This window comes from Phalacrocorax carbo, chromosome 6 (assembly GCF_963921805.1).
Source record: "Phalacrocorax carbo chromosome 6, bPhaCar2.1, whole genome shotgun sequence".
NCBI lineage: Eukaryota > Metazoa > Chordata > Aves > Suliformes > Phalacrocoracidae > Phalacrocorax > Phalacrocorax carbo.
This window is the reverse complement of record NC_087518.1, coordinates 25,871,546-25,895,146: the sequence shown is the minus strand read 5'-3', so window position 1 is coordinate 25,895,146 and position 23,601 is coordinate 25,871,546. Positions and strand designations below refer to the sequence as shown.

The following is a 23,601-nucleotide window of genomic DNA, read 5'->3' as shown; positions in this document are numbered from 1 at the left end:
ACCCCTGGTGTTTTCACTTCAGATTTTTGTCAATACCTTTGACATCCAGGGAGGTAAACATTAGAAGCCCCAAGTTTAAGGCACAGGTTACACTTTGAGGTTATATATTACTACTTTGTCTTATGAAACTGGCCTGAAGAAAAAGTAATTTTTAAAAAGACTGCTGGCTCTTCAAAGCATCTAGTAGAGAGGTTTGGCAAACATCCATTCAGTAAAAGATTTATTGCCTAGTTATGTTCTTGTTACTCCTATGAGCAAAGGAATGCTGCTAATGAATTCAACAGGTCTGATCACACGAGTGTATGAGCAGAGAGCAGCACAGTGGGACCTGGTCATACAGAGACCTTTTAGTGAGGTGGGGAAAACTGGAGCACTCCACTAAGCATCCTTTCCTGCAGGTGCCCTTTTGCATAAAAGCAGCTACAAACTTGTCAGGTTTGCTTAAGAAATGAATGAGAGGCCAAGCGCATAACTGTGTAGGCAACGGGTAATGGTCCTCCTGGCTCCCCAGTGTGGTTTGTAATGAGCTGTAACACTTTGTGACAGGAGGCTACAAACTCTTGGCTTATAGATGTGTTTTTCTTGGTAATAAATAATTGTTCTTTTTAGGCAGGTCTCCTATGCTGATGCTAGTTGGCTTTTAGGTCAAAAGAGATGCAGAGATCCCAGTCTCGTCAAGCTGTAACTCCATTCCCAGAATAACCCCAATGCATAGAGTTTTCTGTGCTTCTGTCTGCATGCAGTGGGACCTGAAGTGTCAGGATCTGTCAGATGGATGGTATCAAGGTTAATGAAATTCTAAGGTCTATAAACTGAGTGCAACAGCAGTTCATGGCGGTGACTCCTGTCACCAGCCAGCTAGGCCCAGAAAGTGAAGCCTTTATGGCAGAAAGTGACATACTGCTAGTATTTGATATAGATACTGTACAGGAGTTTACAGGAACCAAGTAATCCAGAGAGTTGCAGCTGAGGGCTATTTATGAGCTAGGACTGTTTCTGTTTGATTTTGGTTCTTGTAATGACAGTGAGAAAGTGACTTTGTTCTGGGAGGTGTGCTCTCAAAGTGATCTAAACTCTGATTTGGAGTCCAGTTTTATGAAATAATTTGAAAGGGGTGGGGGAAGTAGTTTTTTCTTTAAAGCTATCTTTGTGTGTGAAATTAATCTTTGATTTTTGCTGGCATAAAACAAGGTAGATAATACGCTGCATAATCTAGAAAGTTTGGGTAGTTAAAGTTGTCCATTTTCTCAGGGAAAGCCTATAAAGCCAGAGAGGTGTGATGCAGCTTGTCAGGGCAGCCAGATGAGGGAGGGAGGGAGGTGCATGGCTGTCACTGAGGGGGTCCACCAAGCTGCTGGCTGAATTTCCAGGCACTAATTCAAGGGACAGTAGCTGCAGAAACACTGACTGCACACCTTCTGGAGAAAATAATCTCTCTGGTATAGGAGGGGTTAGCATGATTCAAATTGCACACTGAAGTGCAGGAGACAGCTTTAAAAGGCAGCTGCATGTGTCAGATACTGTGTATATGACAAAACTAACTCCTTTGGCTTGAACTATCTTTTTGTTACTGCTGACTACAGCAGGGCTTGTAGTACCCTTTCATCTCTCTGTCCCCAGGGAGGTATGTGTGATGGGGTCTGCTAAGTGACAGCTAAAGCAGGTTCAACAAATCCTCTGCAGAGCTGTGGGAGGAAGCCTGGGACGTGGCAAAAGCATGTCCACCCCAGTGAATGGGCAGTTTCCATATGTGTGGCATTGCTATTGTGCTCACAGTGATTTACTCCCAACACAGCAAATAAGGCAAGCCAAATGAAAAGGAGGATTTAGTGAGAAACTGGAGATAGTCTCCCAAGAATAAACACTGTGTAACTAAGAGCCCAGCACTGAAAAAGTCCAGATAACTGGCTACATTTCCAACATCAGAATTAGCACCCAAGTACAAGCTTCCTTGTGGATAAAAGCACTTGCAGTAATTTGAATGGATTTGAAGTAAAGGTACTTTACTTCTAAAGCTACTACTATGGGAAGCAAGAATGATTAATGTTAAAAAGAACTGAAAGAATCTACTTGCATTTGAAATAAAACTAGCCCTTCCCTAGAAAGAGATGCTATATCTTTTCTTCAATGCCAAGTTAATGGATTTAAATTGCTCTGTACAGTTCTCTCTACCATGACTAACAAAACCTTCCATTATCCATTTTTGTGAAATCAAAATGTTCCTTTAAAATGAATAGTAACCTGACTTACTTGCTTAGCTCATGATTCTTCTATGATTGGAGACATGCAAGTAGTCTAAGCTTCATATGGTGGGAACGTGCATATATTGCTGCCAACTTCTTGAAAAACTTAAAGTTCTGTGGTTTTGTTTGTCAGACTTCTATGTAATATACAACTTCTTACAGTCTTAAGTAGATGAAAATACCAAGTACAAGCAGAATTAGAAAATAAAATGAGATTACATCAGTTCATCCAGAATAATCTGCTTGAGCGCCCTTGCATATGAGGTTCTGCAAAGCAACATTTTATTTTACTCTTCATGAGTTCAGTTCCCTGACTGTCATCAGCCTTACTGACTGCCGTCAGTCACTGCTCCCTGCCTGTTGCTGCACTCGTCCAAGGACGTACTTATCGTCTGCAGTCCTATCCAGTCTGTTGTGTAGTCCAGCACATATCCACCCACAGTCTCCATTCAAATTTTATGCCATCTGAAATAAATTGCCTAGATGCACTTCACCTTACAACCAGCAAGTAGTTGGCATTGATGACACTAGACAAGCAGAAGGTTGTCCAGATTTTCTTTATTTAATGTCTAATTTTTTAAATAGAAGAACAGTTCTAGAATGCATAAATATAAAACATGCATTATCATTCAGATTCAGATTCAAATAACCTACTGTATACACCTTCTTTTATGGATTAGAGTTTCCTTCCTAGGGCTTTTGTTTCTTCACCTAACAGAGCTGACTCTGTATCAGTTAGGAATATTTCCATATTCCTCTCCTGTTCTTGGATTATGGATTTGGATCTATTTGGCCCATCTTGTTATATTTTACAGAGTAAATAATAACCTGAGAAATTATTGAAAAGATCAGGACACTGCCTCCTAAAAGAAGAGAAAAATTGAATTACTTCTGATATAGGATAACCTCAAGCATAACTTTAGAAAAATTAACACCGGTAACTTTATGGAAGAAATAAATGGGGAGAATCATGCCGGAGGCTTCCACCTTCATATTTGTAAGAGAATATGAGAGGATGAAACTAGCCTTTCTGCATTCCATGTAAAAAGGATTCCTACTCATTAACACATATAAGTGCTGATGGATAATTAAGTAATTTGGGAGACAGACCATGCATATGGGAAGCATTTTTGGTATTTTATGACCCCTTCCACTGACCTATGTAATTACTGTGCTGCTGCCTAACACAGCAACATAAAACCTCTGTGAACATCTCCATTATGAAGTCTATTTCAATTTTAAACGACCTTTCTTTTCATTTGTTATAGTGGGATCAGAAAAAGGTTGTTAAATTCTGTTATCCCCTTCAATATTATTAAAGTGAAAAAAAAATCTGTAGACTTTATTAAGTAATCAATTTCTAAGCCACCTACAATGTAGTATAGAAAACAGAGCCAGCTTATATTTGGCAAGAACAATTCACATCAAACCAAACTAATTTCCTTCTCTGACAGGGAAAATGGCTGAATGGATAAAGAGAAGCAGTAGATGTGACATTTTTATTGTAACATTTTTATATTTGGCATTTTTATAAACAATACTTATAAATCATAGGACTATATTAGAATACATGGATGGTGTCACCTTGGGCTTCAGCAAAACTTACTGAAAAAAATTAGTTTAGGGAATAGCTGTTAACAGTATGCTCTTGGATAGAGTATATCAGGTGAAGGTCACCAGAATCTGTCCTGGGACCTAGCCAGTATGTTCATCTAGGCTTCCAACATTTGAAAGAGAAATTACAAACATGTAGCTGACACCAAGTTGGGAAGTAATGACAGTGATTTGGAGGTTAGTCCCAAATTTCTCAAATTCTTGAGAAACTGGAAAAGTAGTCTAAAAATCAAAAAGCTAGGCTTCAGAAATAACAAATTAAAACTCCTATACCTGGGAATATTAAAACAAGTGCACTAGTACAAAATGAGAATAACTCTCTGGGCAGCACTGCATAAAAAATGGGGCTTGCATAACTTTCTAAACTCTTCCATATACTGACATTGTGAATTGCGCTTTTTTAAATGTATAATAGTAATGATAAAGCATACAATTTCTGTGACATGTTGTTTTCCTCAGAAATGAATTTAACTCGTGCTTTTCAGTAAGGAATTACTTGAAATATACCTTTAAAGTATCTGAGCTGACTCGTTAATTTGACAGGGATTTAAAAAAAAAGTACAAATTCCTAATGGTGGAGAAAATAGGGAAACAAAGCCTGACACAGGCATCCAGTGTAGGAAGAAAAGGGTGTGCACCTTGAGACAAGAAGTATCTATAAACTATTTGGTCAGCTAGGTTGGCTTTGGAACCCAATAACATAATAGGGACATTTCAAACCCTGATAGAGGATTCTGTATGCTCAAAAAAATTCATGTTTAAGTAATCCACCTTCAGTTAGCAGAGGTATTATAGCAACATTTTGCATTAAATTTGCAGGAATATGAATCTGTGGGCAGAAAAGTCAATTGTAATTAGATACCCCAATTCACAAAAACATTTAATCACTGGTAGGTACTTAAATGCTTTCCTGAATAGATGCAAACTGTGTTGTTTCCTGAGTTAGGGATTATAATTTAAGGTAATTGTTGTGATTCCAGGCCTAACTGATAGCAAGTTGGTGTAAGGTGAAGGTCTAGAAGTGGGATTTAGATGCCTAAAGAGCTTTTGAAAATCTGAACCTAAAAGAAGAAAGCACTTTCTTCTTTACTTTAGAAATGCAAAGGTATAAATATGAGCAGCATGAAAAACTCATAGAGCAGTCTCATTCTTGAATATGATCCTCTCTGGAAGAAATAAGACTTTGGCTGAAGTAAAATAATGGCCATACCAAGCCAGTTAAGGTGAATTATCAGGAGACAAATCTGCAACCTTGAACAATTTCTGCGGTATACTCAAATCCTCACCCATTTCTTTCAGCTGCAACCTTGCAGCATTAATTCTTGCCAAACCTAGATCCTGCTTACATGCTTACAAACTTTGTGCGGTACTTGGAAATGGAGAAAACTGCTCACTGGAGTACTAACTAATATACATACTGACTTAAATAACATTACAAGTAATACACTTGCCAATTGACTGAGAAACCTGCAGGATATAGCTGCTGTCCCTCCATCTCTATGATTCGTCTTTCCCTCAACTTGTGCTTCCTAGCACCTCACTCAAACTCTGCCCATGGGTTTTGGACACCTGCACAACAGGAGAAGGTGATTCTCTATAAACAGAAGGAGTTTCTGCCACTTGTAGCACAAGCGTAAGCACGTAGAGTGAGTAGGACAAGCTATGATGGCAACGGTTTCACAGGGCAGAGATAGCCATGCAAGTGTTAAGCTCTCTCATCACAGTAACACAGAGCTCTACACTGCTTAACTTACCTATTTTCTGCCATTTTCTGTGGCATCTCTGTGCCACACTGTGGAATTATGGTATTCCATATACTGTGGAACTGGAATATGACCACAGGCACGTGAGTCACAACTGTCATTAAGCAGCTTTGCTGTTAAACTGTTTAAGCCAAGAGCTGTATTACACGGACAGGGAGATGGAAGTGCTTTATGGCTCACGTAGAATCAAGACCCATCAAAGGGTCTTGCGTGTGGAAGCTGGCCTGGTCCTGTGCTAAATGTGCTGTGGGGCTAAAAAAGGGGTGTTATTTGCAAATGGTCAGTCTACCACCATTCCTGAGCTTTACACTCACTTTAAATTAGCATGCAATTTTAAAACAAATACTACAGATGAACATTATATTACAAAGAACATATAATTTACATTTTTAAATTCACACTTTTTGTTTTGATGTAACCCATAAAAGTTCCTGCTCTGCAAGGCCTAGTTGACATTTGTTGTCTTTGACTAGTTCATCTCTACTTGCTTAAAGGTGATTTTTTTTATGCTTCACCATACTTTGGAAAAGCAATTCTACAGAACAAGAACTCATCTTAAGTCTTTGGTGCTCATGCCAGGGAGAACTTGACAGACTAGACAAGTAGCATGACCTATATCAGCAGTGAGATTTGTATCATTCATCCAGATATTCCAGTAAATGATAATCATCTTGGACATCATGTGCCCTCACAGTGTTTTTAAAATCCTATAGATGTTTAAATAAATGCTTTTATCTTCAGCAACCACACAGGTATTAATGTACACAATGCTTAGAGAAAGACACCGGATAAAATGATTATTTTTAGAATTTCCTCACTTCATAGAACACTACAATAGCCATGATGCTACAAATAATTCCCTATGAATTCTTCTTATAAGCAAACAGAGGAAGTGTAAGTTTAGGAACAGACACACAGTTCAGAATAGACAATATATTAAAATACTGTGTTTAGTACAGTTAGGAAATAAATACTAAATATTAGCTTTACTTTGGGTCAATAAAAATATAAACATTTAATTCCATAGGTCAGTTTGAAACTTGGGCAGAATTGCCTGGCACTTAGTCACCATCAACGAGTCCAAGTTTTTGTCTGAGATAAAAGGCAACAAAGTTACTGAGCTATTAAATATGTGACCAACTTTCTGAGTTTTGGAAACATATTTGTGCTATGGAGTTTAGTTGCGTGATGTGGTTTTGTCTGAGACTCCCACTATATTATTGTGTGGTTTTAGGAAAGTGTTTTAACTTTTCTCTTCTGGAGTATTATCTATTCTGTCAGTGAAGAAGAGGTAAAGCCACAGCAGAGTTTAAAACTGCTGGCCAGAAGTTGGCCTTGTGTGCTTTTCTCCAATTCATATGACAAGTTGAACATCTTACATAAGAAATGGAGTATCAGCCATCTGATTACAGCTGGTTTCGTATGTGTGACTTAACTCACAGGAAATGTCTGAATTGATATTAGTTAGTTAAGGTGAAAAAATAAGTGTGTTGGATTCTTAAGGTCTGACAGCAATTTCTTTTGAGGCTTTCTTGAAGTATTACTACATTGTGTACTGTTGCTGTGTGTTTGAGGAGTAACTTCAGGTCTCTGTAGATCAAGCATCCTTCTTTTGGCCTACCTCCCACTGAACAGGCCCCCTTCTGTTATGGATCCCTACCAAGAAAATTGGTAAGTAGCTTCTAATTTCCCTCTGGCTACATTTTAGAAGATGTATTTGGAGACATTTAATAAGCAACAACCACAAAACACTGTTATTTTATAGGCCTTTTTTGGCAGACTCAAACTTACCTATAGTGCTGCAGTTCTGATTCCAGCTGCTGAATGTATGTTTGCAGATGTGGCACTTCATTAGCTTTCACTTCTAGCTCCTTCACTTTGCCAAGACTGTTAAGGACAGCGTGTCTTGCCTCTTCAACCTTCTTCCTCATTTCTGCTTGTTCTCTCTTCAGATTACGGTTACAGTCTTCCAGATTGACCACAGCTTCCTGAGAGCTCTTCAGCTCTCTTTCCAACTCCTGATTGAACCTAATTGCTTCTTCAATTTGCCCATCCCTGGAGCTCCGGATAAGTTCCACTTCCTTCAGGACACTTTGAAGGCACTGGGTCTGAGAGTGGTTCTGCGTTACCTGTCTTTTACTCCCTATAAAACAGGTCCCCTCTTCCTTATGGTTTGCATGGCTTTTCCGCAGTCCTACCTACAACGAACAGGAACAGAAAGCAGGGAGAAATGAATGTGTTTTAAAGCAACTGACCTTTTTAATCAAGACTGAAAATGGCTAGATTGGTTTTTGCTGGGTTGTTTTTTTTTAATGACATATAGTTTATCAGCAACTAATAAGCTACTTACCTTTGTGAAATTCATAGACAAGGAAGCAATCTCTGGAAAGTAGTTTTTAAATATGTATTTATATAAATTTGATATTAGAACTACCATTTAAGTGGAAAATTAGGTTATTGCACAAGTTTCTGTATAGCTTTAATGTCATTACCTTAGTCTGTCCTCAAAGGGCAAGCAGTATTCTTTAAAAACATCTTTCCAGTTATGTTTTTTAAGTCATGTTCAGTAGAAGTGAACAGAGGGCAGCTGGTGGTGTTCCTGGACCTCTAATCTTTGTCCTCCTGATTCTTTATGGGGCCTTTGACTGGTAACTTTGTGTTTGCTTCTGATTTCCTTTCACTTTTCAAACGAAAATGGTAAAAGTGGCTTCCACCTGCCATGCTGGACGTTGCGAAGATGGACAGCCAGCTAATGCCAAATGGAAGCGTCATGCTGGAGCAGAGTTCTGCAAGTGTTGTGTAGTATCTTGATCAGACCTGATCAGACCCGCCAGAACCACTGGTGAACTCAGCCCTTCAGCGCTTTGCCTGCGCTATGCTGTGTCGTGCCAGAGCAGTTAAACTGCTCTTAAATATGTATGCGGTTCACTTGAACCAATACAGCAGAAAGAGGAACCAGCCTCAGGATTAACTGGGCTCTACAGAGGAGGCAGAGACAATTCATCAGCCTGTTTGCAGAACTGGCTCCAACTCTGAATTCTCAGGACCACCCTCTGAGGAGAACACACTTCTAACATTTCTGATGGAGTAACTGCATGTGCTTGTGCAGGTAAGAACCCAAAAGTTTTTACTCTGGAATAAAAGAACCTGCAACGGTGCATAACTGGCCTATAACCCATTGCATGTGCAACAGAAAAAGCAGCGTTATGCGTTTAGGTCTGTTAAATGGACATTTACAGTTTTAGCAGGGTGGTTTTCAGCGCATCCCTTAAATGTTTATAATGCCACAGAGGTGAAAATACATTTCTCCTTAAGAACTCTGTGTAGCCAAACTTTGCTGAATCTACTGCCGGAGCTGAAAGAGCAGCCAAATCTATGCCGTACCCCTTTGATAAGTGAGTCTGGGGCCGGCGGGGTTGTTGACACCGGGCTTTCCGAGCACAGCATCCTTCCTAAACCGCGCTTTGCTGAGGGGTAGCGGGAGCCGCCGAGGGGCGACGCCGGGCCGCGGCGCACCCACCTGCAGGGCCAGGCAGCGGGCGTCGCTGCTCTGCAGGGCGGCCCGCATGTCCTCCACCAGCTCCCGCAGGCTGCCGTTCTCCTCTTCCAGCTTGGCGATGCAATCCTCGGCCTGCTCCAGCGCCACGATCTCCTCGTAGCACTCTGGCGAGCAGGGCCCTGCCGCCGGCCGCCGGCGCCCCGCCGCCTCCCCCCCGCCGGGCCGCCCCGCCGCGCCCGCTCCAACCGGGTCCCGGCGGCGGCGGCGGCGGGGGCTGCGCAGGCGGATCTGGGTCTCGATGTGCTCGCTCTCCCGGCCCAGCGGCAGGCGCGGCGGGGCGCGGCGAGGGGCGCTGCCTGCCGCGGTGCTGAAGTAGCCGCAGAGGCGGGCGTGGAACTGGCGGAAGGTGAGGTCGGCCGAGAGGCCCTCCCACAGCCCCGCGCACTCCTCGGGGTCGGCCGCCGCTGCCTCCTCCAGCCCCAGCACCTGGCAGAGCGTTCGGAAGTCCTCGCCGGGGATCCTGCCCGCCCCGGCGCAGTCCAGGTGGTGGAAGACCTCCTGCAGGTACTGGTCCAGGCCGGTGGCCAGGACGACGATCTCGTTCTCCACGCCGCGGTCCAGCCCGTAGTGGTAGGCCAGGGCGCTCACCAGCCACTGCGTCCTTCGGGCCGGCTGCCCGTACGGGTCCCAGCCCTCAGGCGGCTCCATCGCTCCCGCCGGCCCCGGGGCCACACCGGCCGCGCTCCCCGACCATCCTGCCCCGGGGGCGGCCGCCTCGCCGGCTGCGCCCCCGCCCCGCCTCGCAGCCCGCCCCCCGAGGCGGGGCGGGGCGGCCTCCGGGGGATGCCACGGCCCCTCGGGGCTCCGGGGCCCCCGGCTGCGGGGTCTGTCCTTGCCCCGGCCCCTTCCCGACGCGGGGCGACCCGGCGGGGTTCGACCGGTGCCGCCCCGCTCCCCGCGTTCGCCAGAAGGGCTGTAGCCTAACCTGAGCTCGCAGTTTATTTTAACTTCCCAACTACTTTCTGGCTCCTTTTTAACGTGAGCGAAACGATAGCGTGGTGGCATCCAGTTTGGCAAGTAAAGCTTGTGCAGGAGTGAGCGGTCCCGCTGCATTAATGAAACTAATGTGCTTAAAAGTTGTTCATCCTTCTGTTTGATCAGGAATTTTGACTCCTGTAGGCATGGTGTCTTTATAGTATTGGTATGTCTTCAGCTGTCGTCTGTGATAGAGGTGAATAAAAGTTAAACTGTTTCAAATGACTGAGCTTTCCGAAGCAGTGATTTTGGTCACTTTTTGGCTATGAAGTAGGACCTCTTTGAAAATTAAGCGTGAATCCAAGGGAATACCCAGCCCTAACCAGTTCTTGAGCGTATAAAACCTTCCCTGTGAACATAGCTCCCTTTCCTGCATTGGCAGCCCACCGATTTTAGAGGCTCGCTGCATGCAGCATCTGACCAGTATTTGTTGAATGCAGCTACAGTCAAGGATCACCCAGAGCAGGGCTGCTCCACCTGCAGGGGCATGCTAGGAGCCAGAGGTGACTGTGGCACTAGAGGTGACCATAGCACCAGCCGCACCCAAGGTCTGAATAGGGTGGCTCCATTAACAGCCCCAGACAAGGCAAGGTGGTGAACCAGGTCTGGGGTCCATCCAAGAAATCCTGTCAAGAGTGGCAGCAGTTAGGGCCAGAGACAGGGCTGGTGGGAAGGCTACGGCGCAGGTCCAAGGTACAACCAGTAGGCTGGGCAGAGGACAGATGGGTACCCCTACAGCATCGCTCAGGAAAAGACATGGGGCTCAGCGCTGGGTGCAAATGGCACCCAGTCATGGGGGTCCCACCTGAGGTTGTGCAGGGCAGGTAAGGTCTGCTGGTGCACTCAGGGTCCAGACACTGCATTTACTTCCCACAGTTGAATAGGAACATTGACTGACTTTTGTGTGCTCCACATCATCGAGAAAAAGCATCTTTTGGAAGGCTTTTGACCTTCCTCGATTAAAAATCAGGTTTCTGATTATTTCTGTGGCAGGCTGGCAACACGCAAGTCTGTTCTGCTGAAGATCTCACTTTGGCTTTTATGTTAAAAGATCCAGGTTCCCCTAGGGTACTCAATGCTCCACAGGATCAGCCTTGCTGTTCTCAAAGGCTGAGTTTTATCCACCAGTGGTCTTCGGTTTATTTATTATCTAAAATAGTAGCAAGTTTTGTAATTTTGCAGTCATTAGGAATCTCTCATCCAGCTCATGGATTTACTTCTCTTCAGTTTGGTTTTGTTGGTTTTTTGTTTGGGTGTTTTATTGGGTTTGTTTTGGGGTTTTGTGGTTTTTTTTAGGTATTCTTGTACCTTTAAAGAGTGTTTCTCCCATTTTTGTCTTGTTTGAAGTGATATATAACATGTAACACTTGATTGACTATGAGGTCTTTTTTCCCATGGGTAATGTATGTGTATATATTCCTTATTCGCTCTCATAGCCCTGTATACCTATAAAACTTTAGCTTTTCTTAGGCTGATAATGTTATTAATGCAAGAAACTGACTTAGGGTCAAAATGTCCCTGTAATGCAGCACCACAGAGAGGCAGGAAAGACAAAAACATAAACCCTCAATGCTTTTAGCAGGTACTGTGTAAATCCACATCTGTTATTCACACAGCACAAACTGACTGACCCCAAGCACCAACTAAAGCATCAAGGCTTAGGTAGACAATTAGAGTTAGACAATGCAACAGTCTAAACTTAGTTTTGTCTAGATAGTTACTATTGTAAAAATATTTATCAGGTGGAAATAATTGATTTAAAGGCTGACAGAGTCTTTACTAGGCTATAAACCTGTCAATGTAAATTGTGCTTTAGCACCTACAGTTTCCACTTGGGTTTCTTGGAGGTGTCTCTGGGTAGGAGAGAGGCATCATTAACAGCGCTGGGGAGCATTTGGGCATCTCTTGAATTCCTCATTGCCCATCTACTGGGCTTCTGGTTTGAAAGAGTGAAGGACATAGATAGCATGACAAATCTTTGGCTTTCTATGTTATCAACGTAACAGGGAAATAAGAATGTCAGAACTATGTCAATTCACAATCACCAAAGTTTCATCTTTGAAAGAAAGCAGATACTTGATGCCAGCAAAATACCCAAACCTTTGGCCATTGAATTTTGTTTGATTTTTCAGGAAAAGCTCCAACTGCTGGGTGGTTGGGTTTTGCCTCATGTTTTCTTAAAAAACAACGACCCAACCCTTTTAAACACTAGACAAGTGCAAAAAAAAAAAAAAAAAAAGACTGGACCAGAGACATCTTGAATGCTTCCTGTGACAAGGTGGTTGGGTTTGGTAGAAGTAAACTTTCATTTTGCAGCTGCTTTTCTTTAAAACTAAACCATGCATTGCTCCACACTTAGCCTTTTTTTCCAGTGCAGTGCTTCTGATACCAGAGGTACAGAAAAGCCTGTCACCGTGTAATTACAATGACTCTTGTATTTACTCCCAACTATAGCAAGACAAAGATTTTACTCCTGACCCAGACAAGGTTTTTGCCTATTCCTTGACTTACTCTCTCAACCTGCCCAGAGAGCTGGCAACATTTTAAGTATTCGAGGACTTTTTCTTTACTAAGTTGTTCCCAATTCTCATAGCGCACTCCAGCATGACAGGATCTTGAAAGAGTCCAGCTGTAGAAAGAGCTGATGGGAAAGCAGGATCTGAAGTGAATGGCTGTTTCTACAGTGTGGTGGTAATATTTGGAATTAGAAGTATATTTAAAAACTGCTGTTGATGGAGTACTGATTTAAATTCTATTAGGTAACAGTGCAATTAGTGAAGACATGTAAATTAGGTTTATAGAAAAAAATGGTTTGAGCTTAAGTTAACTGTATTTCATAGTTCAGGTGTGTTGCAGGACCGAGGATCAGCACAGTTTGTGTTTCTGTCTGATGTTCCAGGACATCAGTAGTCTGGTATCATTTTTGTGGCAGGTCGTCGTTCACTACACAGAGCCAGCCAGAACTGCGGGGCTGTGGAAAATGCTCATTTTGCCAAAAGATCACTTAATTGCAGTAAAAAAAAAAAAAAAAAGAAACTTTTATTCCTTCGAGACTTCCTACTACCAAAGAGAAAAATAAAAATGTAGTGCTAAGTACCTAAAATTTTTTTTCCAAACCCTTTCCAACAAAGTCATACTGTGATGTTATTGATACTTTTAAAATTGTTGTTTCTGAAGCAGTTGCTTTCATGGGGAACTTCTGAGATGAGTTAAAATAATATTTGTGGTGCGGTGTTGTTCTTGGCATGTTCTTGGGGTTACTTGTAACTCCAAAACTGTTGGGTGTTGTCTTTTTATTTGTTAGGCCCAGTGCACTGGGACAGCTCTGTGTATGCAGTAAGACAAAGAAGGAAAAACATAATTGTACGTCCCTATCTGTCATGTAGTTCTGCTCCTGCCTGCAGCATGTTTTCATTTAATACTTACACAGACAAGATTTTAGATGTATGCATCCAGTGAGCATGTAGATGATTCTGATAAACTGTGCCAAAGGCTGTAAAGATGTTTTATATGTTTAGTAACATGGAGAGTGTGTCACAGAATCACAGAATTGTAGGGGTTGGAAGTGATGTCCATGGAGAGGAAAGAGTTTCAGTAACTAATATGGGGTACCTCAGTAATCTTCTGAAGATAAGGCAAGTGTCTATGTTGGAAACTGGTGTCTGGAGCCTCTCTCACTGTGGAGCTAATGGGAAACCACTGGGGTTAACAAAAGACCTTACCTAACTGCCGTTTGTTTTTTATCCTGAGTGATATTACTAATTACATTGTGGTCTTGGTGTAAACGATTTCAAGAGAAGAAACATTGTATTATGTAGTCTGCAGAGGAAACAGCTGCAGCTCTCTGAATAACCAGGTGTTGCATCTGACATTTCTTAGCTGTGCAGCATCTGGAACAGTTTTAAGGCTCTTCTTCTACAGTAATTAGGAAAGAGAAATCTTTCAACTTTTATTTAGTGGTGCTCATGGGGTAAATGTTTCTTTTTTATGAACAAATTTTGGAGTAAATCAAGGGGGGAGATTGGAAATTCACAGTAGTGTAAGTGAGACCAGAATCTGGCTTGTAGTGCTTCAGTCAATATCACTCCTGGCTTTCTGTTTCTCTAGCAGGTAAGTTTGCCAGCAGTTCCTGTGCAGGCTGTAGGAAGCAGACGTGATCTGAGCTGCTGCTGCAACATTTTGATTCCTGTTAAGAATATGTATCTAAATTACTCCAGAAAAGTATTTTTTTTCTCAAACATTGATGCTGTCTTAATTTCCACTGTAAATTAGACTGTAGATTCTTGGGATAAACGTGTATTATTTAGATTTAGCCTTTTAGAGTTCCTTTTCTCCTGGATATTCCTAAATACCAGAGATTACTAAGTCTGTGTATACAGGTGAGGGAACAGGGGTACAGTGACTGTAAGAAGATGCAAGGAGGGTGATGGAAGCTTAAGCCTTGGTGTTGAGACCCATTTTGTGTCCATCTGGCCATCCCTGTATCATCTAGAACCTGGAATCCCTGGAAAATCAAATCAGTTTCCTTATGGGTAAGTTGGACACCTTAGCACACAGTCCCCCAAAAATGGCATGCTGCACAGAGCGCTGCATAGAGTTAGATGATACAAAGAATGTGGGTGTCCCATATTCCTTGTTTTCTGAGCTTTTATGCACTTTGCTGAGCATTCACAGCCCTGAGCCTTCACACCTGAGAGGTGTCGTGAGTACAAATTTCTGGCCTGATGGTTTGGCCTGTGCCAGCAAGTGGGGAGTGTGTGTCCTGTTCACTGCTTGCTGATGTTCTTCACATACTGTCAATAAACCATGGTAGATATTTTCTTGTTGAGCTCAGCAAATCTTGAACTCCTTTCACAGTGGTACAGCTTCAGCAGAAGTAGCAGAAAGTGTCCCTGTGCTCTGCCTAACGTACAGCCCTAAGAGTTAGCTAGGTCTCACTCTTGGTGGTCAGAAGATGCAGGCACAGCAAGGCCTCATAGAAGGGAAGAAGTAGACATGGGTCTGCTGCCTACAGGGTAGGCATGCAGACTGTCGAACTGGTGGTTCTAAGGAAGGTATGACATGCCACTCACAGCCTTTTATTTCCTCACAGCTGTGTTTAAAAAGGAAGTGTTGCAGTTTGGATGTAGCCCAGTCTGGTAGTACCCAGCAGATCTACCTACAGCACTTTTGAGCTGAGGGCTGAAGCTGAAGACTGGCATCTAGGATTTGGGTGTTGATATAGTGTAGGTGTAAAAGGAGCACCAAAGTCTTGAATCATTTTAAGATTTGGATCCTTCTGGGCTTTCTGTGCTTTCAGTTTCATATGAAAAATTCATGTGCTGCATCAGTTTTGTCTGAGATTCACCAAACCCCACGCATGAAAGCAGTGGCAGGTACAGAAATGGAGCACAGGAATCTATATAGAATACTCCATGAAGTTCTTATCCAACAGGAAAGTGTTTCACAACAATCATGTTTTATTCCACTGGCATTTTAATTTCCACTCAGCTGCTTCTTCTCAGACAACTGAGATGTCAGCCTGAGTTCATAATGATGGATTGTGAGACATAATCATGTGGGAAAACAAAGAGAATCAAAATCTGTGAAATTAATCACCTAACCCTTTTTCACCACCTTTGTGTGAAATACTGTCAAACTAAATGAAAAAAAAAGGGGGCTTCAAGACTGAGCTGTTCATATGGTGTGTGGTTTGTGAAGAAGACAAAATATTTATTATTGGGTTTATAATTGTCTAACTAATCCTGTAATGGTTTTGCTGCCATCTAAGGAAGAGGGAAGTTGATATGTAAGTTGTGCATATATGGAATACTATAGTTTAAGCAATCGGGCTTTCTGAAAAGGGAGTTGGTGAAGAATAACTAACATGCCTGAATTCACACTACAATTTGCTGCTCAGTGGTTCTATGTGTAGATAATCATGTGTTACTGTCTCCAAAAAAACATATCTCTTGTTTTTTTTCCTGTCTGGTTTATTCTTATTTCTACTGTGTCACTTGGATGGTAGTGTTCTTCAAATTACTGAAAAGTGAACATGCTTAGAAATTTTCTTGATTTGTTAGCTGTATGCATACTTAATTACATACTACCCATTGTAGACAATCCTCATCACATTCCTTTGCCCAGTCTACCATAAATATCATTCATGTTCAAGACAACAAGGAGAAATTTATGCAGTGGGGAAAAAAATTGCAAATGTTTGAAAGGGAATGCGATTGCATTTTGCGGCTGGGTTTAATTCTAGGTTTGTGTGGTAGTGCTTACTAAATTTTCAGATTCATAAAAGTGCAAGTGTGATTTGGTCAGGTGTTGCTTAGGCTGCAAACAGACCATCATGCAGCTTTCTGTGCTGGCGCAAGAGGTTATCACCCCCGCTGCTTGGTGGTGAAGCTGCTGATGTGAGGTCACTGCTGATCCAAGGTCATTGCTGTTGTCCATTGCGGGCAGTGCAGCAGCCTTGTGCCCTGCTCCTATGCTGCATGAGGCATAGGTGGCACAGAGCTGGGCAGGGTGTGCAAGACGTGGAGGCAATTACTTCTCCATAGGTTTAGTTTGAGTGGATGGCTCCCCCTATTCATTACAATACACAGTCTATTCAGAAATGGAGAAAAACATTTTAAAATGAAAGTAAGGCATAAGCATGCTGGGAAGGAAAGCCTGCAGTGTTTGAAGCATGTGGAGTCAGCACTGACAGGTACAGCTGCTCCAGCATGTACTGTTTTCACTTTAGTTTCTAGGACAAACTACCCAAGTGGGCTGCCGCTGGGGTTAGTGGCCATGCAGCAGCTTTTGGAGCATCCTTGTGCACTACAGCTCATTCAGCTTTAGCACAGCTTTATAAAAAGCCAGCTCCCCAGTATGAGAAGCCTGCTGTGAGGAGCTCCAGGCGGCAGCAGCTTGGTGGCCAGCTTGCTGCTGTAGCAGCGATCAGTCCAAGGGCCAGGCTGCACAGGTGCATGGGGAGGCACAGCCACAGTGCCCATCTCTGCACAGGCTGCCCACACCCCGGCAGGGAACCGTGGGGGCAGTGGTGCCAGGTGCGACCATGCTTGGCCCAAGCAGGCGTGCAGGTGCTTGCCCACTGCTGAGCTCCCCTGCTCTGCTAGCGCACTTAGCTGCAGGTGCTCCCCCTGCTTCCTAAAAATAATCTCCTTTCAAAACTCAACTTTCCTCTGCAGTTAGGCAAGAAATGGATAGTTTATAGCCTCAGATGGCAACCCCCCTTTGCACTTTCTTGAGCGTTGTATTGCTGTTTGCAGAACGCATTGAAGCACTGTTACCCTGGCTTGTCGCTTGGAGACTTTTGTGTAGATTGTCCGTGCATCCAAAACTTAATCCATTGGTGTGGAATAATCGCTGGAGGTGACTTAGAAATTAAACTTATGTTTTTAGAAAAGGTACAGCATTGAAGAAGCTTTCATGGTGAAGTGCAGCTGATATGTGAGGAATCCATTCCATGGAAGTTCCCTAGTAACCTTGGATGTCAGCAATGCCAGGAGAACTTGGCGTACTGACTCTAGAGGAGTTATTCGGAGGGTGGAGCAGTGTGGAGGCATCGCAGCCAGGCTCTGTGATAAATGGGAACTCAAGGTACCATGGAGCTGGTACGCTGCATATTTGCCGCACTGAGCCAACAGTCCATCATACTTCTGACAAAATGCTGTCCTTTTGGTGAACTTTGCTCATTATAATATCATTATAATACCAAGATACACCTCCATCCCAAAAGTTACCCGCCTCTACAGTGTGACCACCCCTCACTGGGCATGCGCTTTGAATTTCTTCTAGTCTACACCTTTAAAAGCAAAGTGAGGAAATTTTACACCAATAAAGGTACGTATGACTGGAGTCACTCAAGCTCCACCTGAAAGATAAAAAATAGTATAAAATATGTGAAGAGAAAAGAGGGTGTTAGGGAAGATACCATTGCGTGCCACTCTGACTTCTGGGACCAGTCGACAGACCTCTCTTCCCCTGCCACTGGGACACCTTTGGGTAAGATTGGAAACCTCTACAGAGTCACTTTAAATCCCTAACGTATTAGAGTTGCTTTGCTTCATATTAGAGTCGCTTCATATTTGTTTAGCATACTTGTAGCCTAGCAGTGTGCTCATATCTTTGGTATATATGTGTGTCTTGTAACCAGCAATCTTAACACCGGTAATCCAAAGAACCCGTGTATCTGTTGCTTTAATAGACTGCACTATTCGTTAATCTAGTTGTGATCGTTCTCATTGAACATGACCAGCCTGGGCATCTGCCAAATTAGTTACTAACAAGAAATACTCTGATGAGTGGTTACTCCTATAACCCTCAGAAAATAAACAGTTGACCAAGTTTGAGGCTAAGACTGGACTTAGCCGCACCTAGACTCCTCTCGGAGAAGGATTCTAGAAACTCTAGAAACTCTAGAAGGAGTCTGAACCTTGTGTCTCAGCTGTAGGGTCTCTCCCTAGCCACTCCTCAGACTCCTACCATTAACGCAACAATTGGGTATATGTGTCATGTACTTTGAAAGCATTTTTGAAATGGGAATTTTTGGACCTCCTTATGCTATGCTTCCTTGCTCCTGCTTTGGTTCTAGTAGATATTTTTGTTTCAGCACTGAAATAAAGCTGTTTTTCTTGTTCTGTAGCCTTTGAGTCCATTGTCTGACTGCACATCAAGATGGCAAAGCAAAATCGTAAGAACTCAAAGGCACTGGAAGAAGAGGTGATAGAGGAAGATGATAAAGAAGAGATGACAGACTTGAATGCAATTGGCTCTGAAAGCACTTTTGAAACTGAAAACATAGAGGTGGTTGGGGATGGTGGATGTCTCACCCCAGAGGGTGAAAGCAGCAGGCTCCTCCTGTGTCAAAAAAGTTGAGCGGAACTGGATGGCTCCCATACTGTGACGTGCACATTCACAGCCTCACTAGCTGTCCCTGTCCTGCCTACAGGCAAGTACCTGACACAGGTTTGCATAAGAAACCTTCTTTTATTACTTCATAAGTTTGTGTGGCAAAGTCCTGGATGGTTTAAGGAGATAATGTTAGAAAAGATGTTAGTCGTTTTGAATTTTCCTGCGTAGGTTGCTCAAGAAAATGGCAGTGGGACATGGGAGCCCTTTATCATTTCATGATTGTCACTGGTGACTGAAAATCTTTCCTGACTGCTGACTCCTCAGCAGTCACAGTTATTGAAGTTGATGGTCTTAGATGGTGCTTATTAATCAGTCACTGCCTAATAATGAAAATAAAGGTAGCTTTTTGGCTTATATACTCGAGTTGGCTTATGATGATTTTGGGTAGTTTAAAGGTGGTATTGTCATTTTAGGAGAAGGTGGCAACTGTAAAACAGATGAGGTATGACTATCTTGTGGTGTAGAAGGGTTTGGGTAAGGAGAAGCAGGTGCATTCAGCCTTCCCCTGAGCAGTGTGGAACTCTGCTTTATGGAAGTTATCTGGGTGACAGGACATACGTGCCTTGGGAACTGCAATCACTGGATGTCATGCTGCAGGAAGAGAGGATGAAGGGGGAGTTCCAAGAACTTTGTGGACCATTACAGTAGTTAAACCTGGGTGAGGATTGCAGGGTTGGGCACTGGGATAAGAGTTTCATATTCAGCAGTCATCCCTGTTCAATCAATCATTTTTCTGTTGTCACACTGGAATGCCTGTTACCATTTGGTCATTGCAGAGAGCGTGAATTCCCCCTGAAAGTATCATCTTTGATAACATTTAATGATTCCAAATAACTCTAATATTACCTCTAGGACAAAAGCGAAAGAAATCCAATCCCCCTGATATGCAAGGAGAGAGAATTCAAGTTGATGAATAGGGACCTATTCCAAGAATGCAACATTGCTATCACATTGAGTACTTCCTTCTAACAGATGACCTTGTACCTAAAAAACTGGATTTGGTGTTGTCTGAGGTGGTTGCAAAGCTATTCACAGAATCTGATTCTAAGGTAAAAGGTATAATAAAACTAAGTAATCCAAAATGTCTTGTGTGGAGGTGGAAGAATGTTTTCCGATACAGAGTGTTTTAGTTGCATATTGTTTTAACAGCTGCCTAGGCCTTATCTGCACCCAAAGATATAGAACAAATATCAAGGATAGAGCTTGACTCTGCTAGTCCAGATCAGCAGTAACTTCTTACCTTTATAGTAAGAGGCTGGTGGATTTCAGAGTGTTTTACTTTTATTTTCCTCTAGATTATCAGTTTACTCGGGATTATAGCTTTTATCTTTCAAGTACCAAGATAGATAATAGTATAATAATTTGAAGGCAACTATTAATTTTTTAACAAGGAAAAGAAATGAAGTTTATGCCTCTGATCTTTGTTGAGGAAAAAAGTTTTTTAAGGTACTTGAAGAATTTTGCAGATTTTGTTTTGTTTAGACACGTGCCTAACTGAATCCTGCGCATTCAAATCCAGGAACCTAAAAATTGGATATATTGTTTTGAATACACCTTGGTTTTTAAGGAATTATTTCTAAAAAGTCAATGTTAAAATAATTTTTTTTTGAGAGAGAGACTGTTGGTTTTAAAGCAACCTGTATACTCTCAGGTTTTGTCTTTGCGCAACAATCTTTCTAATGGTCCTCTTTGATTGCTTAGCACTTCTTCTGAGTATCAGGTTGATGTTTTTGTTAAACAAAACACACTTGCAAAGTTGCTGATTGAAATGTGTTATATTGGCAACTCTGATGAGTGCTTTGTTCTTACAGTTTACCAGCAAACACGTGTGAAGTTTAGTGCTGGTGCTTTAATTTTGTAAATACCAGTTCAGCATTTTAAAGTGTACATATTTGCTTTTACAGTATTCTGTTAAGTCTTCAGTCCACAATTTCATGCTGAGTAACAGCTTAATTGCCGTTTGTTCTTACCTCGGGTCTTCCTATCAGACCTTAACTTGATAAGACTACTTTGAATCCAACAAAATATGCTGCTCTGACACAGCAAGGTCAGAGAGGAGTAGGATGGGGGTGGGTTATGTAAGACCCAGCTGAAGCTGAAGAAGTAAGAGATGTACAGTTAGAGAGTAGTGGTGATAGTGGTCAGCACATGAATACAAGTTCTTCAGTAGTGGTCAGCTCCTCCAGAGATTTTAATCTTTTGTTTTAATAGGTTATAACAACATGGTTTGAAAATTACAAGATGTGGATATCATGGAACTGTAGTATTGACGTTGGTATCACTAATTAATATCTAATAAAACTAAAAGGTCACAAAATACTTTTAAAAATCTGGGATACCAAGGACAAAGTTTCCTCAAAAGCGAAGCTTAGTAAACCAAACTTTATTTCCTTATGAAAAGGGGATGCAGAAACTGTTGGTAAGTGTAATGCAAACGGGCACATTGTAAAACCTATCTTGAAATTGTGACCGCACCTATTGATAAGCTATTATTGAGATTATTTGACATTCATATGTCATTCCCACTAAAATAATTCCTGCTTGTTTCTGTTTTAATGAATGCATGAATCAGTTTCTGAAAATTTTAATGGCAGGAAAATATAATTAGGACTATAATCTGAACCTTTGAAAACTAACAAGTTATTTTAGGTTTTGGGTAGTCATTTTAATAATAAATGTATTCATCTTTCAAAGATGGATTTTTCTTTTTGTTGTCCCAAGCAGAGGCAAAACTTGTACAGCCACATTGTTATGCTGTGCATCTTTCTGTTTAATCTTCCCCACCTTGTTGTCTCCCACAACCCCAGAACTTGAAACTGTGCCTAAAGTTTGGCCACTCTAACTTGAAGGTCAGTGGTTTCTGAGACAGTTATTTTATAATTTATAGTTAAGTTTTGCTAGTAGAGTTAATTTAATTAGAGGAGAGAGAACTTGTTAGGGCTCTTATAGACATCTATGAAATGAGACCTCTGTCCTTAATACAAGAGAACTAAGCACAAGATGAAACCTATAGGAAATGGGGTATCCTTTGTTCTGATGTCCTGAAACTACTGTTAAAATTAATTTTACTTCTAAAATAGGCATAATTTTTTAGTAAAACACTGTAATTGTTCTCTCTTTCCCATGTATATCAGGGGATAGAAATTTGGTGAGGTTATAAGATTTCAAATGCTAGTTAATACAGGGTTGAGTTTCTTTTGGTTGAACTGATACTAATAAATCAAATGTTTGCTCAGATGTGGTGGGTTTTATCAGCAAATAGGCTTTGCAATTGGTGGAAATGTCTGAGGGCATTTTGTTTTGCTCTTTAAGATAGATTGAGCACCCAAGTAGCTGTTACAAAGAATCACAGGTTGGAAGGGACCTCAGGGATCATCTAGTCCAACCTTTCTAGGAAGAGCACAGTCTAGACAAGATGGCCCAGCACCCTGTCCAGACGACTCTTGAAGGTGTCCAACGTGGCCGAGTCAACCACTTCCCTGGGGAGATTATTCCAATGGTTGACTGTCCTCACTGTGAAAAATTTTCCTCTCGTGTCCAATCGGAATCTCCCCAAGATCAACTTGTGTCCATTCCCCCTTGTCCTCTCCATGTGACTCCGTGTAAAAAGGGAGTCTCCATCTTCTTTGTAGCTACCCCTTAAGTACTGGTACATGGGGACGAGATCCCCTCGAAGCCTCCTTTTCTCAAGGCTGAACAAACCCAGTTCTCCCAGCCTGTCCTCATATGGCAGGCTTCCCAGTCCTCTGATCATCTTGGTGGCCCTTCTCTGGACCCCTTCCAGCCTGTCCGCATCCTTTTTGTATAGTGGGGACCAGAACTGTACACAGTACTCCAGGTGTGGCCTGACAAGCGCTGAGCAGAGTGGGATAATGACTTCTTTATCTCTGCTGGCGATGCCCTTTTTGATGCAACCCAGCATGCTGTTGGCCTTCTTGGCCATAGCAGCACACTGTTCACTCATGTTGAGCTTTCTGTCCACCAGGACCCCCAGGTCCCTTTCCACAGAGCTGCTCTCCAGCCAGGTGGATCCCAGCCTGTGCTGCACTCCCAGATTATGTTTTCCCAGGTGCGTGACTTTACACTTCTCCTTGTTGAACTTCATAAGGTTCTTGCTGGTCCACTCTTCCAGCCTATCCAGATCTTCCTGCAGAGCAGGTCTCCCTTCTGGAGTGTCTACTTCCCCACTCAATTTGGTGTCATCAGCAAACTTCATCAGGCTACGCTTGATGCCGTTATCCAGATCACTTATAAAGATATTGAATAACATTGGGCCCAGTATTGATCCCTGGGGGACTCCACTAGTGACAGGTTGCCACTTGGAAAAGGAGCTATTTACCACCACCCTTTGGGTGCGGCCTGTCAGCCAGTTCCCCACCCACTGCACAGACCACTGCTGTTGAGGAACAGAGACTTGCTTGTAGTTCAGTATTTTCTCAAGAGCAGCCTTACATTTTAGCAACAGGAGGAACACATGACAAAGGATTAAAATCTTTCCCTCCTGAAGTTGCATGCTTTGGGAGATGCCTGTATGGAGAAGTCC

The 23,601-nt window shown here is 42.5% G+C and overlaps 1 protein-coding gene and 1 long non-coding RNA gene across 4 annotated transcripts in view; one reads left to right on the top strand and one right to left on the bottom strand.

The window, feature by feature from the left end:
- EFCC1 (EF-hand and coiled-coil domain containing 1) overlaps positions 1-9,922 on the bottom strand; it is a 58,678-nt gene extending 48,756 nt beyond the window's left edge. For all 3 annotated transcript variants that reach the window (XM_064454319.1, XM_064454318.1, XM_064454317.1), the window contains exons 1-2: positions 9,141-9,922; positions 7,412-7,818 (exon numbers count right to left, since the gene is read on the bottom strand). In XM_064454319.1, coding sequence (XP_064310389.1) covers positions 7,412-7,818; positions 9,141-9,827 — 1,094 coding nt within the window. In that variant the 5' untranslated portion in view covers positions 9,828-9,922. The remainder of the gene's footprint in view (positions 1-7,411; positions 7,819-9,140) is intronic.
- On the top strand, positions 9,621-19,414 carry LOC135313885 (uncharacterized). Its single transcript, XR_010373379.1, has 2 exons — positions 9,621-9,683; positions 18,790-19,414. It is a non-coding gene; the product is annotated as an uncharacterized LOC135313885 (long non-coding RNA).
- The last annotated feature ends 4,187 nt before the right edge of the window (positions 19,415-23,601 follow it).